Source organism: Monopterus albus, unplaced genomic scaffold (assembly GCF_001952655.1).
Source record: "Monopterus albus unplaced genomic scaffold, M_albus_1.0 scaffold76.1, whole genome shotgun sequence".
Taxonomy (NCBI): Eukaryota; Metazoa; Chordata; class Actinopteri; order Synbranchiformes; family Synbranchidae; genus Monopterus; species Monopterus albus.
Window position 1 is genome coordinate 1,275,248 of NW_018127956.1, and position 18,392 is coordinate 1,293,639.

The window sequence follows — 18,392 nt, forward strand, 5'->3', positions numbered from 1 at the left end:
TAACATCACCTGTGCATGCTTCCTAATGTTTGGGTACCGTTCTGGTGAGACATGTGTGTAGAGGTCCTTCAGTTTCAGTGACATGAATTTATTCCTCAGCTCTGAATCGCACTGAAACTCAATCAGCTCCATCTGAATGTGATCAGGGACACAGTCCACACTTGTGCTGAAGGGTTTGGGAATACAGCTCCATGTCACCTGAATTCTTCCTGAAGTCCTGAACGCGCATTTCAAACTCCAGGTCTAGGTTGCTGACAAGTGTTGCATATTCAGACAGTTGACAGGGGCCAAGAAATGTCCCCGCGGGCCAAAACAAATGTTCCGCGGGCCCCACTTTGGGCACCCCTGCCATAGACTATATCTTTATATACAGTCTATGACTGTTACTTGTCTTTTTATTTAAAAAGAAATACAGACATGGAAAGAAGCCATTGAGTTTTTAAACCACACTAACCTTTGTTTCTCTGTTTCTGGCTCCACACGTATCTCCGTCTCTCATCCACATGCCTGTGAAAGTGTTGTTGGCCATTTCCCACTCTTGCCAGATCCTGTGAGAAACACACAGGAGTCTGCTCTCACAAAAGAAAACACACCTTACTGCCTGGAAATAGTTAATGTAAGGTAACAGCCTCTTACCCCAGTATCCCACTGTAGGCATTCCACCGAAAAGACTGCTCATGTTGGGTGACATTGTGAAATGGACAGAATTCATATTTATACCTGCAAAGTGACCCAATCACATGGTTGTTTGTCCAGACAGCTAACTTCTGATATAGCAATCCAACAATTATCATCCAGAAGAGTACAGGTAGTAGTCACGTTCTGCCTAAAATAAAGAAAATTTAGTGCTCACATTATACGCATAGTACTCACATGGACTCTGTGAAACTGAAGCACTTTCCAGCCAGTCCATGAAGATGTGCAGGGCCTTAAAGAAGACAGTAAGTACTGCTGATTAGTGAATTTAATGATGGCTAATCAACAGAAAATCTCTTGACAACTTTCAGTCAACATCTACTGGTTTACCCTTCATTAAAAGCATACAAGCACAAGATTACATCAAATATAATTTTTAGATTATGCCAGACTATTTCACCAGACACTGCAGATGGGGTCACTTTAGGCTGTAGTCTGCTTCCCTGAGATAGATAAGGATTGTTCAACCTACACACAGAGAAAATCCGTCAAGAAGAGCTGATACTAAGAAGGTGTACATTATGACCACGGCTTATGTTTTTGCTTAACGTACCCAAATGTGCTTGGCTCCTCGACTATTTTCATTCTACCGGCAAATCCATGGTTTACTGTGTAAAAAGCACAGGTCGGCAACTCAATAACACAGCAGAACAGCACAATGCGTCACATCTAGTTTAGCATTATTGTGTTTAAAATGCACGCAAAGGAGTACATAAATACTTACTAAAAAGAGACACACAGACCACCAACAACCTCAATATATTAAATATTACGTTTCGCAAGAAGGACATGGCTAATATTTCAATACCTAAAATGTGTAAACGGGCTGTTTTCTATCTACATTTCCTGTTAGTGATGATAGGTCAGGTGATCAAAACCAGAAGTGAGCATGCGCTGTTTGCATTTTGGACTACGTGCTTTCTACAATAAGAAATAGCTAAAGCTAAGGAAACTTTAAATGTTATAACAAGCTGTGTAGGATGCTAAATCTGGCCGTATTGTGATATGTTTTACGAGCTTGTAAACAATATACGCTTAGGTACAATACGAAACGTTTACATATGAGGAATTCTTTAAACAGGCTGGTATCAGTGTGGTAACTAGCTAGCTAGCTAATGTCAGAGTAACATTAAAGCTCGTAAGTAAATAATGGTTAGTATAAATGCAGACTGTAATCTGATAGTAACTAACTAGGCGTCCACTAGGTACAACATGGGGCGAAAGAAACAAGGTAAATTTGTGCGCTCTGACAACAAGGGCAAAGATAAACGGCATAAAATGAAGGGGAAATCCTTAGATGCCTTTACAGAAGAAATGCACTCTGCTTTTGAAGGTAATGATGCAATAACTATTTATGATCTGAGCACAGGCCTATGTGTCGGCTATTTTGAGTTTGCCTCACGTGTTGGTTACAACAGATTTTACGGAGTGCATTCGTTCCTCTGTGTGAAATGCTAAATGTAATGTTATAGTTCGGACAAATCATGTTAATTCTACCCAAGTATCTAAAGTAGAAGTACAGAGTGGAATCCTGAAATTGTCGAATCATAATGTATTCGTTGTCCTCTGTCACCGTTTTTGTTTTTCAGCCAGTCTTCATCTAGAAGAAGGAGCAGAGGCCCCGCAGGTTAAACTGCCTTGTCCACTCGCCATGTGGGAGTTGGGACACTGTGATCCTAAGCGTTGTACAGGCAGAAAACTAGTACGCAAAGGCTTTGTACGCAACCTGCGCCTCAACCAAAGATTTAATGGACTTATTCTGAGTCCAATGGGCATAAAGTATGTGACGCCAGCAGACAGGTGCATTGAGTCTTCCTCTGTACTGCAGCAATTAAAATCCCAGTTTGCCAATAAAGAATCTGTATTAATCTAACATATACATGTCAATTATAAGTTAACAGCCTAATCAGAATATATGCATATGCATTTGTTAATGAAATGAAACATAGATAACCAAGTTCTAAGTATTTTTAATTTGGCCAGTGCAGTGTTATTATTATGTAGTTGTATTTAATACACTTTTTATTTAATAACTCAGTATGGTACATTTATGATCAGAATGGTTGATGATCATCTGAACAATTCTTGAATGCACCTTGGTATATTTGTTGTAAAAATGTATTTTCGTCCATAACAAATGCATTAACTGAGTAAATGTATGAATAAATAGATTTTTTTTTATTATTTCTACAGAATTTGTGATCAAATATGAATGACACAGTTTGTGATTTTATAAAAAAGTCCTATATGTGCAGGAAGATTGTGGCTCAGAATGGGATAGCAGTGATTGATTGTTCCTGGGCCAAATTGGAGGAAACACCCTTCAATAAGATGGTCGGAGCTCATCCCAGGTTACTGCCGTACCTCGTAGCTGCAAACCCTGTCAACTATGGCAAGCCTTGCAAGTTATCTTGTGTTGAGGCTTTTGCTGCCACATTCTGCATTGTAGGTAAGGCTTTAGCTTCAGTTAGCTGACTGCTTTTCATAACCTGTTATAAGCTATGGGTGTGAAATAATATGTTTTTGATTTTTCAGGTTTTGAAGAACTGGGAGTGCTCCTGTTGAAGAAATTCAAGTGGGGGACAGTGTTCCTGGAGCTCAACAAAGCTCTGCTGGATCGCTATGCTTCATGCCAGTCAGAGGAAGAGCTGCTTTCTGTGGAGAAGGAGTTTCTCACGTCTAAACCAGAGGAGGAGGTGTTTGGTAAAATGCAGTTGTAATATACTGGGGCCCCATACAGTGTTTTTTTTACATATTTGTGTAGCAGAGGTGTCTGGAAATTATTTTGGTCAGTTAATCTCACACCTGTCCTCATTATAGTCTTGGTTTGGCTTCATATGAAACTTGTAGCTCTCAAATTGTATTCATTCTAATTAAACTTTTCTGTGGTGAAAGCTCTCCTTCAAAATGGCAGAAATTTAACTGCATGTATGGGAAATAACTAACTAAAATAAGTTTATTCTATATTGTAGCTGTTCCCACAGTAGTTTTGTCTAGTGACTCACCACTGCCAAAAAGCACTGGAGAAATGCTGGCCTCCCATTCCTTTTTAGAATGTAAATATTATAAAAGGTAGTTCTTTTAAGGCTTTTAAGCTTTCTTAATTATAAGTAACAATTATAAAATAGAGGTCATTGTAAGTTGTTGTATTGAACCCAGGAGCTTTCTCCAGCTCTCTGCATTGTTTCCTTGTCTGATAATCAATACTTTGACTATATTGTTTTACTTTATTCATTTGATTTTATTTGAATCTCTGAACATATTAGAAATGTGGGCAGTATTTCAGATGTGTGAAACCAGTTGTTTCCTGCATCCTTGGAAAATCACCTTATGTGCAAAAACATAAGTTGGTGAGTTGTGACCTCTAATGTTGAAGCTGTTTTTTACTTAATGAATGCTAATCATTTGTCTTGCACACAGATCCTTTTGATGTTAACTCAGGAGTAGAATGTAGGAATCTCAACAGACCTCAGTGGTAAGTGTTAGGTATTTCACACAGGGTCATTCAAGTTATAGTTTCCTTCAGTGAGTTAATCCTTGAGATACAATATTTCTTTGTGTATCTTTAAATGATTTATTAGTACTAATCAACTCATATTACCTACTGTTGGCTAAAATTCAAAAATGTATAACCAAATATTATTAAAAAGACATCTGTACATTCCTTGTTTGTTTCACGGGTAAGTTCATCAACATGTCATTTCTGTATTTAGTCCACCAGAAGACGACGATTCCGGTGAGGATACAGACACCTCAGAGGATAATGAAGATGAAGCAGATGAAAAAACTGGAAGCAACAAAGAGCTAAGAACATTGTCACATCATCAGGATGAAGATGAGACTTAAAGTCATCACAGAAAAGCATATTTCAGTTATGGATGCTTTCAATACAAGGACAAGCATAACTTAAAAAAAAAACAACCTCAGTACACCTTCATAAACTGAAAGTTATTTGGGGCTCTCTGGTTTTGTATCCAAAAAAATTGTAAATCACACAATAAATTGTGTTTTCTATGTCATCATAGACTAAATAAATGAATATTTGCAAACTCCAGGGTTGTCAACAGTTTCAATCGGATACTTAGAGTTGGTGGAAGAAAGAGAGCATGAAAACGGACTTGTGGGCTGTGTGAAATCAGGCTGCTTTTACACACAAGTTAAAATGATGTAAGATACCTGAAGACAGCCCTCTGTGCACTGCAGTACAATTTTAGTATATCCAAAACATGCTGGCGCAAAGATAGTTTGTAGGCCACGTCTACTGCGGTATTTGAATATCTACAATTGGTGCCGTCTGACTACATCCCTGTCAGTAAGATGAAGTTCAGTAGGTTGTAAATGTGGCGAGGGGGGCGGATACAGTGGGACTCTCCTCTGCTGTCCTGCGGTAACATTGTTGTGGAACGACGTCACAGCTCGAAAATGAAGGCGCAGAGGCAGCCATTACTGGAGCTTCTCTAATTATTTTATTCCAAATAAGTACTCGTGAAAAACTCCCATGGCAAGAGCTACAAGTCAGCTGGTAAGTGGTGCAACTTTAACATCCGAAGCCGGTGTTCAGAAGGTGCAGTGTGGTGACTATTTGACAACAAATACTTTCACCTAAAGAGCGGTGCTAGCCGCTTAAGATCATTTTAACGTTAACTATGTCTCACCAGCTAGCAATGTTAGCTCGCTAATGTTGGCTAACAACATCCTATGTGTGCTACGTTAATCGGGGTTGTCCAACACCTGGCTTGGTTCATGGTGAGGATTCTTGGAAATATTCGATGCTGAATTAGCATTTATCCATGCTCACTATTAATTTTAGAGGATGTAGCTTATAGACATTTCCCGTGTTCAGTTTATGTTGGCTAACGTTAGCTAAACAGGTTCGCGCTTTCGAACGGTGCTTCTTACTGCTATCAAGCTAACATTAGCTTTATGGCGTTCCACCTTTGGTAAGGAGATGGCATTGTAAGGTTAACATTGTGTAGTTCATTTGTCAGCCCATTAACTTTCAAATTTCATTAATAATGGCAGTGCATTAAATTTGAACATGACCAAGTAACATTACACAAAAGTGGCATAATATTTTGAAGTTACTTTTAGGTTACATGCCTTGCTAACGTTAGCCAATTGACAGGCTGTTAGCATTAACTTTATAACTCCCTGTCAGCAATGGCCGGCATTGCTGCGTTCATGTCATGTCGGCAGAATGGGGAGGATGAACTAGTTCCCATAGAAACGACACGGGAGCGTTCATGCAGTAGTCCAAGATGGTCGCTGTCCGCAATGTAGTCTGCTGCGACTAAAGCTGCTTTGTATCAAATAATTGTAACATTATTCTATTTTGTATGCCCCGATGCTGCGTATAACGTTTATTCCCAACTCTCAAATGCTGCAGCTTTTTACACACACTGGGTTGGAACAATGAAATTGCACTTTTAAGAAAGGCTAACGTTACTTTGGCCATAAGGCTAATTTCTCAGTTTGCTTTTAACACGAATAACGTTAATGCCAGTAGGTTGCAAAGTATTTCCGTGCATATTTCTTTTTCCTTTCCAAGTGAAATTAGGTGTAACTGTTGGTGATGGTTGTTTTGAAGCCAATTTCAAACCCGTAATGATGATACTTCCGCATTCCTTTCTGCCAAGTGGGACATATCTTAGCTGTTTAGAAATTAACGATTTCTCCGACTCGGTATTAAAAGTCGGAGGTTGACGTGGACTGTTTTTCCCATTTGGCTGCTCGTTATTACGGCTTAAACGACATGACGTGAACGCAGCATTATTTGACAAGGCAACGGAAGCTAGCGTTAGCCTGCTAGCAGTCGTTAGTTAGCTAAGAAACTTAGCTCAAGCCTGTTGTTACCCGAGTACTCAGGGTTAGATTAACATGAGCTGGCGTTTTCTATCAACCAGTACATGTTTGGCCAAACAGTAATGGGTCAGTAGCTGTTAGATAGTATTTCCAGTTGGTAACCATACAGTTAAGTCCAGATAAGTCAGCAAAGTGGCCACACCTTGGTTTTGAATAGGAAGCTGGACCAACTCACGTTAATAGGGCTAACTGCGCTGTAAGCAGAACGTTATTAGCTACCACTGACTATTATGATAAGTTCAGTACGTTAAACATAACTAACGCTGATAGAAGCGCCAGACGATTTGTTGGAATGCACAGATTGCGTGTCTTCTTTGATTTTTCAACAATCATTTGGGGGATTTCAACTCTCAGGTTTTTTTTTGTTTGTTTTGTTTTGTTTTTTGTTTGTTTGTTTGTTTTTTTGCTTTAGTTACCATGTCAAATTGATCATTTACATACCACTCTGATTAGTTCATTTGTCGTGATAGTAAGCACAGCTGTCACATGAAGGCAGTAACTTTGACATGGTATTTACAACTCTAATACTGGAGGGTGGGACTACCAGCCTCACAAGCTGCTTCAATAGTCACTGTAGGTCCTTATCATTTTAAGACTGTTTTTAAGTAGTCTCACTTGAAATTGTGTATTTAAATTATGATATCATTCTAGGCATCTTAGCTCCAGCAAATTTAAATCTGTGCCCTTAGAAGTGGGTCTACTCTATATGATCCTCTAAGCCCTATCCCACCTTGTAGAATCATGCACGTTTTCTGGAAAAGGTTGGGTATATGCTTGCTTTGTAAGACTTATTGTTTTCAATATACACTCTGCTGCACCAGAAAGTGCAGCACATTGACTATGCAGTATATTGCTTGTTCTTTGCCTGTCACATTTGTGTCATCTTATTTAAGGTTGTTTATAAAAATATGGATTAAGATGCACTTGCTAAATCTGAGAATGATGTGGAAAACACTTGAACACCTCAGTTCAAATGATAGTTCAAAGTATTGAACATGTCCTTTTACATTAACTGATATTCTTTTACCAAATTGCTGAATATTGTTGGCCTTAACTTGCCAGTTTAACTATGATACACAGTCTCTCCATCTTTCTCACGTGAAGATACAGTATTTAACCCACATGTGGACTTTTTATTGTTTTGTTTTTTTTAACAAGAACTAAAACTGCATCACTGTGCTGACTGATATGTTTTTAATACTCCCTCTCATCTTCCAGTATGATGTTGTGCCCATTCAGCCCAGCTGTGTCATCTGTTCCTGCTCGCATCCATCAATGGTAAGAAACCACCCTGACTCCTGCTCGCCACTTGCTATCCCAGGCGCAAGCAGTAGCCACTGTCCCAGCATGGAGGGCTCAGCCTCAGAGGCACGTGGCGTAGGGGTGTCTGCCAGCAGCCAGGTCTCAGACCTCCGCACACAGCCAGCTGTACAGGCGCCTCAGCCACGCAAGAAGAAGCCAGAAGACTTCAAGTTTGGCAAGATACTGGGAGAGGGCTCCTTCTCAACGGTATGTAACTTGCATTCCTTAGCCTCTGAATTATACTTGAGTATATGTTGTTACATGCTAGCATTCTTTTGGTTAATGCAGTTGGTTGAGTCATCCTCAGTTCATTTGAGGTGAAATGGCAAAACAGGCCCCAAGATTTACTAGTCCCCCTCACCCCCAAGTCTGACGAAAAAGTAACATGCCATGTTATATTTTTTCTGTTCACTTATTCTAAGGTTGTGCTGGCAAGAGAGCAGGTAACAGGAAAAGAATATGCCAGTAAGTATTAAAGCCACAGCTTTTTCTGAGTGCAGTGAATTACACTTCATATTCAAGGTTGAAAACTTACTGCCTGTGTTTTTATTGCATCCTGAAATTTTCTTTTCTTTCCTCCAGTTAAGATTTTAGAGAAGCGCCATATTATGAAGGAGAACAAAGCCCAGTATGTGAAAAGAGAAAGGGATTTGATGTCAAATCTAGATCACCCCTTCTTCATCAAGCTCTACTTCACATTTCAAGATGATGAGAAGTTGTGTATCCTTTATAAGTTCAGTTTTTAAGCCATGTTGTACATTAATAACTTGGTTGTTGTTTTTGTGTTTAAAAAGGGTAGTTAATAATTAATTTCTAGTATCTGCTGTTCCTTAACTAGCTTTTCTTAGATTTTGGTCTCAGCTACGCTAAGAACGGAGAGCTTCTGAAATACATTCGCAAAATTGGTTCGTTTGATGAGACCTGTACTAGATTCTACTCAGCTGAAATAGTTTGTGCTCTAGAATACTTACACAATAAAGGGATAATACACAGGTAAAACCTTGATTTTTATTTATATTGTTTTCCTTTTTGTCATTTTTACCTATATACACAGGTAAAACCTTGATTTTTATTTATATTGTTTTCCTCTTTGCCATTTTTACCTATATATATATATATATTTTTTAACCCAGCTCCATGTTTGTTTTCCTCATAAGTTACAACCTGTTTCTTTTATTTCAGAGATCTGAAACCGGAGAATATTCTTCTGAGTGAGGAGATGCACATCCAAATAACAGATTTTGGGACAGCAAAACAGTTATCATCAGACAGTAAACAAGGTATAAATACAATGTTGACTTGGACCTCTGAGCCTAAAATATAGCAAATTTGTAACAATGTAGAAATCTACCTCCTGTGAACGGTATAAACTTGTCTTTTTTACTATTTATTTTTCTTGTTTGGCAGCGAGAGCAAACTCCTTTGTTGGAACAGCACAGTATGTGTCTCCAGAGTTGCTAACAGAGAAATCAGCGTGCAAGAGGTAATGAGGTTTGGTAATCATGCAGTAGATGCACTTGCTAACTACTGCTTATTTCATCATCATTTGTTTGTACAGCAGAAGTTTCTGGCACAACTTCACCCACTGTCAAGATGCACAAACGAGGGAAAAACAAAAGGCCCAGCAACACTTACAATGTTTGGACCAACTTTAATGTAAAGATCAACTCATTTCAGCAAGGAACCTTTGTCACGGTCTGTCAGACTCCTTGTCAAAACGTGTTGGTTTTTACATTAAAGTTGCTCCAAACACTGCAGTTGTTGCTGTACTTTTTGTTCTCATTGTTTAATTGTGCCAGGTGGCATCATATAGGTTTATGTCTCCATTTGCTTCCTTTTTTTTGTAGCTCTGACCTCTGGGCCTTGGGTTGTATTATCTATCAGCTGGTAGCTGGTTTACCACCTTTCAGAGCTGGGTAAGTTGTTGGATGTTGTCACAGCTCAGTTAATTTTCATTAATTCTTAAATAATGTCTGTCAATATTGCATTGCTATTGTTGTATTATGTTTACTTTGCACCAGTAATATTCATCTAGTAAACCACATTTGAGTTGCGGTACATTTTTCTAACTGTTTTTTTTTTTTTTTTTTTTGTGGTTCTGTTCCACTTGTGGTTTATATGTTGTAGAAATGAGTACTTAATTTTCCAGAAGATAATAAAGCTGGAGTATGAATTCCCAGAGAAATTCTTCCCCAAAGCCAAGGATCTTGTCAAACAGCTTTTGGTAGGTCATCAGATGCATATACACTACCAGTCAAAAGTTTGAATACAGTTTCCTGTTCAGTTTAATGGGAAAGGGGTGGGTTTCTGCTGAATGAAATGTGAAACCTGTTTGCATGTTTTCCCCCCTCAGTCACTGGACCCTTCTAAGCGGCTTGGATGCGAGGAGCTGGGAGGTTTTGACCCTTTAAAGCAGCACCCATTCTTTGATAGCATCTCCTGGAGTGATCTACACCTACAGACACCCCCCAAGCTCACCCCCTATCTCCCAGCAATGTCTGAGGATGATGAGGACTGCTATGGAAATGTAAGATATTTTATGTAACAATCAGGATCTTTGTGTATATATATTTTTTCCATCCATTGTTTTCTCTCTTTGAGGTGAAACTCTACTGAAATGTATAGGTTCCCGCAAACTCTGAACAAAGACTAAATCTTCAGTCAAACATTAGTGAACCTTTTCATTTCCCCCTAGTATGATGACCTCCTAAGCCAGTTCAGCAACATGCAGGTGGCCCAGTCCAGCTCATCGCACTCCCTGTCACCACACGAATCCACACCCCCACAGAGGTCCAGCAGCAACATTGAGCAGTACATCCATGACCTGGATAATAACTCCTTTGAGCTGGACCTTCAGTTCACTGAAGAGGAGAAGCAGTTATTGCTGGACAAACAGACCACAGGAAACCCCTGGTAAACCACTCTCTGAGTGTTGGTCATTATTTTTCAAAATCTGAATCACTTATGGATTGAAGTCTTCAGGTTATTCAGGCCCATGCAGATACTAGCTCATGTCCTATGGAGCAAGTTAAATTATATTACTTTTTGTTTGTGTGGCTGTCAATAGATGCATTCTGTTTAGGGAAAAATTAATGTTTGTGTGTGAGGGAGTGTTTGTAATCTGCTGTTGCTTATTTCCACAGGCACCAGTTTGTGGAAAATAACCTGATTTTGAAAATGGGTCCAGTGGATAAACGAAAGGTGTGTGTGTGAATTATATCCCATATATCTAAACTCGTTACTTTATTGTAGTGTTGTATATTTGTTATATATTTCAAGTGTATAACAAAGTTAAAACCTTTTCAGTTTAAACTTATTTTTAAATTAAGAGTTGTTGTTTTTTTTTTTGTTTGTTTGTTTTTTTTAAACCAGATATGTGTTTTCCAGTAATATTTGGCTTATCATCAGTGAAGCCTGTCTGTTAGCATATAGGAAATGAAGGGGAATTCCTTGCTGTGGTCTGTGAAGTGTCACTGGCATAACAGCCCCCTCTGTTGGTGAGCTAATATCTCAAGATGTGGCATTCCACTGCAGGGTCTGTTTGCTCGACGGAGACAGCTGCTTCTCACTGAAGGACCACACCTGTACTATGTGGATCCTGTCAACAAGGTTTTGAAAGGGGAGATTCCTTGGTCCCTAGAGCTACGCCCTGAGGCCAAGAACTTCAAAACTTTCTTTGTTCACACGGTACATGACTATTTATTTCCATCTGATTTTCCTTCGGGAGCATGTTAATATTTGCCCACTGTTTAGAATTTCTTTTTATATGCAGCACATACCTAATATTTTTATTTCCTGTCCCTTGATGATTGCAGCCTAACCGAACATACTATTTGATGGACCCCAGCGGAAATGCTGACAGATGGTGCAAGAAGATTCAGGAAGTGTGGAGAAAGATATATCAAAGGCACCAAAACCCTGGTCTATAGGAGCACCGTGTCTCCTGTAGCCACTCCTCTCTAGCTCTGAGGCCAATCACCGAGCAGAGTAACACCCTCCTTAGTGCCCTTCATCACCGCAATGTAAACAAACTCTTAGAGACGCTGGCATCTAGACCTTGTTTGATTTCCTGAGTAGAACCATGGGAAAAATACAACTTTGGATTCAGGGTTGCTTTGCTTGTTCTTTGTGCTCTCTGTGAGGCTTCTATTGCATTTTTCCATGTATGGATGATAAGATTGCTACCATGCACATCTGATTTTTGTACATTCGTGGGAGCAGGGAGATAAGGACTAGCTTGTCTTGTAGGGTGAGACAAACCTGGGTACCGCTAGGACTAGCTCAAATGCAAGGACTGGTTTCCTGTTTCAACAATACCATAACACAAACTCTAGCTTTTGTGAAAGAGAGCCTATCCTGATATCTTAAATAAACCATATCGTAATCCTACATCACATGTGCAAGCTGTAGTTTGGGCCCCACTTCTAGTGCATATATGTTATAATTGTAAGAGATACTGTAAGCTGGTTCAGTCTCATGTTTACCAAACTCAAATCCTCTATATATTTTTGTCAGAGCCCAAATGTTCCCATGGAATTTGAGGTTTTTTTTTTTTGGTCTTTTGGTACTTGCTTATTACAGTCCAATTAAGGTCTCTTTGTAACCAGGCGAAGTGCTGGTCTGTAGTGAGACCAGGGTCTGAATCAGTCCCTGTGTAAGTGTGAGCCCTCCATAACCGCTACTGAGGAGGTATTGCTGACAGGGGATGGGTAAACATGCCACTAGCTTGTACTTCCTAATCATAACTTTCTAATCTTTCCTGCATGGCCAGTTTTGTAGCTCAGCCTTGTCTGCTGCTTCTTCCTAGGGCACTGGAAATGTAGTTTATTCAAGTTTAAAGGTGAGTACATTTGACTGCATTGGCACCCAAAGTAAATATTATTGGATAATTTGGCTGTTTTATAACATTCACTGGCTATTTCTTTGTGGTGTGAATTCAGTTTCTTTTTGGTGGGCTAGTTGGCTCATCTTTAGTACATCCTGAAACCAGATCTTATGTGCTGACCACCCCATGCTGAACAGAAAACCATCAACAGAGATTCATACACATACTATCATTCTCAGAAGCAATCACAGTAAAGCTGTTGTCCCTGGACAAAATGGCAAAACTGCCTCTTTGGGCTCATTGGTCTCTCTTTTCTTTTTTTTTTTTTTTTGCTTTTCTTATGTTTGGCCCAATGGAAATTAAAGCGATTTAACTTGTGCTCTTGTTTTAGCAATATGTATTATCACAGTGCTTTTTAAGTTTTGACATATTACCTTAAGGTCCTTTCCAAAGGCCCTCTTCCTTCAGCTGAGTCTGTGTGTGCAGTGTGTGACTGGAGTGAATTGGACCCTCAGGCCCAGGGTCCTGGGGCTCAATGTGGTTGGATGTCAGTTAAAGGATATTGATCTGATCCAAATAACCGATAAAATTGCTGTATCTGTCTATAAAGTCGAGAAAACACTAGAGAAGTGTTTTCCTGTAGTTAGCAAAATTGTTTGAATCAAGTGGATGGCAGTCAGTTACATCGTGTATGGAAAATTCTACCTGGCTTGTAACTGACTAGAACTGTGATGTACAGATGATGTATTATTAAAATCTGAAGCAAGTAATGCAATGATACTAGGATACAGTTTTTGTATTTTTATTCTTGTATAAGGTTATTTGATGGCTATTGTTTAGCCTCTAGTTCATTCTGTGTTATTTAAATTCTAATATATGAATCATATTTGGATTGAAGTCATGTTCAGGGGCCATGTTGTGTATGTATTGAAATGTAAAGCCTTTGAATGTGAATAATTATTGTAAACTATAATATTTTACAGCTTTTTTCTTACTATATCATACATTTTCTATTTGCTCAGTGATTTAATCATATTCTGATAATTTAATGAATCTGTTCAGTCTCTGATTATTGTGCGCTAGGTCAGTAGATGTTGAATGACGAATTTTCCACTTAATGCTTGGTAGTCCAGTAATTAAAGCATGTAGGGATTTAGGCATACAAATAAAGCCATGTGTCCTGTTTTCTGTTAACAACTACAGTAATGACAGTGAAAACAGCAGCACTCAGTGGCAATGGCATCTCACATTTTGCAGCATGTAAATAAACTACCGGCCCATTATCAGTGTCTGTGTCGTATTACTTGAATGCTAACTTAAATGCAGCAATACGGGAGAAAAACCTGGTCTTCAACACTTAAAAGCAACTTTTCTTTGTACAAAATGTGATATACTGTACATGAAAATGCAAATTGTGTGTCAACTCGTCATTATATGGCTTTTAATTGTCTAGATGCTGTGGCATTCCTAGGCTCTCACTATCAGCAGAGCGTTTCTCCATGTTGAAGCTTCAGTAGAACACACTGGGGTGGACCTTTTCTCTGAAATAATTTATGCAAGTGTCTGTCGGTGTTAGTGGAGTGTGTTAGTAGGAGTGGCTGGGAAGCTGACAGCCTGCCTTGCATGAGTCGCGGACTTCAAGTTAGTTGCTGCAGCTTAGATATTTCCTGTCAGCCGCACAGACAGAGCTGAGGCTAGGGCGGAGGTGAGGGATGGCAGAGAATATCTCCGACACGAGCGGCTCCGTTCACCGGAGATGTTTGGCTCATTCTCCGGCGGACCGATATACTTCAGCTGGTGTCGGGGCATCGAAATGGATTCGATTGAACGTCGGGGGCACATATTTTTTAACAACGAGACAGACGCTGTGCCGAGATCCAAAATCATTTCTGTACAGACTGAGCCAAGCTGACCCCGAGCTCGACTCCGACAAGGTAAATGCTAAGCTAGCACTGTAGTTAGGAGCGTGGTTGCTTAACTTTAGCTTATTTTCCTTAAATTAGCTCGTATTTGCTTATTGCAATGTTTAGAATCTGTAATGCCTGGTGACTGCGCTTACTATTTTGTTTAGTTAGATGACCAACTGAGTGAAAATGGGGTTTTCAGCCAAAATACTTATGGCAAACTCGATTTTTTTTAAGCTAGCTAGCGTTAGCCCACTAAGCTAGCTAGATTCCGACAGTCACCACATGACATCCGATTGCTGCTAGCTTGTTTGTGTAGTTCGCTCGTTAAGCCTTAAGTTCAGATGTCAGGTTGCCAAAGTGTGTCGCTTAAAGTGTCAGCTCTTAATAAAACAAGTGTACGTTAACTGTTTTACACATTTTGCTGAATAAAAAGCAACCCCCCCCCACCGTAGTTGGGAACTTTCCCCATCTGGGGACGATGTATTGCCTTGCATTCGTTAAAAGTGTCAAATGGTGAGAGCAACCCAGTTTTTCCTCTCAACCTGCAGATTAGTGCCACAATTGTTACATTTTCGACATTCCATTTTGATGTACATGATGTGATCTAAATTTTGGGATGGTTATTTCCCTCACTTTGCATTTCAAGTCAAATAATTACAAAGCATTAAAATACGTTATTTTGATTCAGCATAATATTCCAATAGCCATAATCTCAAGAAAAATGTTCTTATTGGAATGCTATTTGATACTCTTCCAGTACCCTAATTGTAGTGTTTTATAATCTTCTGATTTTACTCTCCCTCTCTTGACGTTGGTCCATTCCTTCTCCCTGTTTGCTCTGTACTGATCGGCCTATGTTCTGGTGGTGAGGCTCCCCTAATGAGTACGAGTTATTGCCAAGTTGGGTGAGGTCCTGCTGGGGATGAAGTCACCCATCTTCCTGAATGGCCTCAATGCTCCAGAAGCAGGGTTCTCTTTGTTTGTCCATCTGCCACTTTTAACAGCAGTGTGTATGCTTTCAGCCCCCCACCCCGGCAGTGTCACATATAATGTATTGGTGTCTGTATACATAGTCTAACGTGCTCTGTTTTTCATCATTAATTTTACTGCCTCATTATTCATTATCTCCTTTCACATCTTAATATTCACCCCTGACAACCACCCACCACAGGCTAAAATGGGACTGTGGCTCATCTTATATTTTCATGCAGATATCTTCATCTCTAAATAATCTTGAATTTTTTTTTTTTTTTTGTCAGTTTATTCTCTTGTGAGCAAGAATCAGTCCATCTCAGTCCCTTGTCTTAAGTTTGTATCAGACTTTCAAGTCGTTACTGTACCTCTCTCGTGCAGGTAGTCTGGTTCCAGATAGCTCCCAGTAAAAGGGCAGGCTATTATTAGATATGATTTCACTTCTCTCAAACTATATAGGATTTCATCGTATATGCAGCTGAGTCAAACAAGCCCTATGCTATATGTGAACAAGAAAAGGCCCAGCAGAGTGACAGATCAGCGGTGTGCTCTGTTTTTGGGCGAATGCAGTATTGTGTTTCTCAGCTGAGGAACTGTGTGGCTTACTTCTCAGTCACAGGCTGATGTATTTCAGCAGGTCTCTTCAGGAGAGCTGCATTATTCATGTTGTTGACAGGAGCCTGTTATGCACATTGGGATAGACCATGGAGAAAGTGGAGGAAATGCTGTCACATGCATGGCCATCACGGCATTGTATTTGTCTGTTTTTTTTTAATTGTTGACAAATGGTGGTGGTAGTCATCATGTAGCGTGATATTGTTGTTGTTAGGGTTAAGTGACTAATTCATGCTGCAGGATCATAAGCAGCTTTGCTCTTCAAATTGTCAATTATACAGTCAACAAGCCTGAGAGATGCACATCAATGGCCATCTCTCCTTTTGGACAGGCTTTTGCTTTCTACTCTGCTCAGGGCCACTCAGGTAGAGACCCAGCATTCTAGCTTTGAGAGCTACATCAATTTTTCAAGCACCCCATCACAAAGAATTCTTGTTCCTTCAGCATCTTGTTCTCTTCATATTTATATCCATTTGCAGCCTGCCAAAGTTCTCTCTGCGGTGTGTATGAGAGAAATATGGGTGGATTTAATGCCGGATACAGGCTGTACATCATGCCTGAGCGCAGTGTGGGAGGCAATGTAAATATTTAAGTGATATGGTCTCCTCCTGCTCTGTCTTAAGTGCTCAACAGGACACTAGAGTGCTATTGGCAAATCAGGTGTGACTCAAGACTGAGCTTATTGCCTTTATCATTCTAAAATGACCATATTCATAAAGGCCGTGCACCTACAGTTGATTGTGCTGCAGTAACCTGAATTGTTTCCAGCCATCTCAAATTTTATTTTGCAGTCAACTTCAGTCTTTTTTTCTATTGAGGTTCACATTTCACTTCCTATCTAAAGAAAGCTCCAGGTTGCAGAGTTTCGCTGGCTTGCTAGCTTTGCGGTGGAGCTACTTAACTGCCTCTCATCAAGATGGCAAAGCTTTTAAGGGACTTTTAGAAGGAGCTGTTCACTTAGAGCCTGAAACACTTCATCATCATAAATTGTTCTGCAAAAGGCACAGATGGTATTGCTTTGCAGAGCTGAAAATGGTAGAAAGGAAAGCTCCTCCCATCTTTGGTGGAATGTCAAACATGCATTGAAATGACGGTGTTAAATGTTTTGAAATATGAGAGTTGCATATAATGTATCCCTGATGCAATTGTGTATTATTTAAAAGATGAAGGCCTGTTTGACTATGCCATTACTGCCTGTACTCCATAGGGACTCCTCCTCTACAAGGATCAGGCTTTCACTTTGCTAAGTAGCTAAACTTGCATGACTCGGAAGATCTACTGCAACATCTTTAAGCACAGTTTCTGCAGGGGGACTGTTCTCAGCTCGGCTGCAATGCAATGCTTTCGTTCTTTTTGTCCTTGGCCTTAACATATTGGAATGCCTTCATATAATGGTGTTGTTTTTGTATGCAACCGTGTATTGTATTGTATTGTTTTTGTAACCATGTGTCAGATTATGAGAGATGCTATATGGAACTTTGCAGTCAGTGGCCTAAAATAGTGAATGGATCCATGCAATGTTTTGATGTGCATGGCGTTTCATGCAGTGACTTATTCATTTTTTTAAATTAAAAATTGACTTTAAGTGTTAATGTGTCTGCAGGAAGCCTTGTTGGACATCATGTGCTTGGAGGGTGGGTCACTGTGGTATTTCCTGTGGGAGGATGCGTATTGTGTGTGTAGGAGAAGAATGATAAGGTTAATACACCACACTTCCCTCTGCTTTAAGTAGTCCTCAGTTTGAATCCAGTTAGGCTTTCTAGATACTGTGTGTCAGGAAATGCTTTGCAGTGAATATTTTTGCAAGACCAAACCACAAAACAGCATGTAGAATGCCTGACCTATACCGAACTGGTCTATTTCTAGTGGTTATTGTAGGCGGTGTTGACACTTGTCAGTGTAGCTGTTGATATCATCTGGTCTCTATGGTTTAAGCCTTTCCTGTTTAGGTCTAGCATTTTTATTTATTTAATGAACATCTGTAGGGTACGGATGATTTGATTTTTGATTTTCTGTCAAGGTTGTTGTCACACTTCACTTTCACGGTAGACCTGTTCTGTTATTCTTTAAAACCTAGATATTCAATACCTAGATATGGGCGCCTTCCTAGGGAGGTGTTCCGGGCATGTCCCACCGGGAGGAGGCCCCGGGGAAGACCCAGGACACGCTGGAGGGACTATGTCTCTCGGCTGGCCTGGGAACGCCTCGGCATT

At 39.8% G+C, this 18,392-nt stretch overlaps 4 protein-coding genes across 8 annotated transcripts in view; 3 read left to right on the top strand and 1 right to left on the bottom strand.

Annotated features, from left to right (window-relative positions):
* The window catches only part of gnptg (N-acetylglucosamine-1-phosphate transferase subunit gamma), a 3,229-nt gene extending 1,651 nt beyond the window's left edge, over positions 1–1,578 (bottom strand). Inside the window, exons 1-6 of the mRNA XM_020606225.1 lie at positions 1,421–1,578; positions 1,250–1,304; positions 1,097–1,164; positions 874–928; positions 637–720; positions 455–548 (exon numbers count right to left, since the gene is read on the bottom strand). Coding sequence (XP_020461881.1) covers positions 455–548; positions 637–720; positions 874–928; positions 1,097–1,164; positions 1,250–1,304; positions 1,421–1,487 — 423 coding nt within the window. The 5' untranslated portion in view covers positions 1,488–1,578. The remainder of the gene's footprint in view (positions 1–454; positions 549–636; positions 721–873; positions 929–1,096; positions 1,165–1,249; positions 1,305–1,420) is intronic.
* A 38-nt stretch (positions 1,579–1,616) lies between these two features.
* Positions 1,617–4,715, top strand: tsr3 (TSR3 ribosome maturation factor). Its single transcript, XM_020606227.1, has 6 exons — positions 1,617–2,029; positions 2,286–2,496; positions 2,952–3,145; positions 3,232–3,399; positions 4,117–4,171; positions 4,410–4,715. Exons 1-6 carry the CDS (start codon positions 1,909–1,911, stop codon positions 4,540–4,542), a joined length of 882 nt encoding a protein of 293 aa, XP_020461883.1. The 5' UTR covers positions 1,617–1,908; the 3' UTR covers positions 4,543–4,715.
* A 198-nt stretch (positions 4,716–4,913) lies between these two features.
* Positions 4,914–11,972, top strand: pdpk1b (3-phosphoinositide dependent protein kinase 1b). 4 transcript variants are annotated; one of them, XM_020606220.1, is made up of 14 exons: positions 4,914–5,218; positions 7,777–8,067; positions 8,283–8,325; positions 8,443–8,580; positions 8,709–8,853; positions 9,043–9,140; positions 9,268–9,343; positions 9,708–9,776; positions 9,988–10,084; positions 10,214–10,387; positions 10,556–10,773; positions 11,004–11,061; positions 11,395–11,547; positions 11,676–11,972. In XM_020606220.1, the coding sequence occupies exons 1-14, from the start codon at positions 5,195–5,197 to the stop codon at positions 11,787–11,789; spliced, it is 1,698 nt and encodes a 565-aa protein (XP_020461876.1). In that variant the 5' UTR covers positions 4,914–5,194; the 3' UTR covers positions 11,790–11,972. The 4 variants fall into 4 exon arrangements, with proteins under 4 accessions (XP_020461876.1, XP_020461875.1, XP_020461878.1 ...); XM_020606219.1 differs by lacking the exon at positions 4,914–5,218 and adding an exon at positions 5,303–5,442; XM_020606222.1 differs by lacking the exon at positions 4,914–5,218 and adding an exon at positions 5,518–5,636.
* Positions 11,973–14,205: 2,233 nt separating this feature from the next.
* kctd5b (potassium channel tetramerization domain containing 5b) overlaps positions 14,206–18,392 on the top strand; it is a 14,177-nt gene continuing 9,990 nt past the window's right edge. Inside the window, exon 1 of one of the 2 annotated variants that reach the window (XM_020606228.1) lies at positions 14,206–14,619. In XM_020606228.1, coding sequence (XP_020461884.1) covers positions 14,398–14,619 — 222 coding nt within the window. In that variant the 5' untranslated portion in view covers positions 14,206–14,397. The remainder of the gene's footprint in view (positions 14,620–18,392) is intronic. The other variant, XM_020606229.1, reaches the window with a different exon arrangement.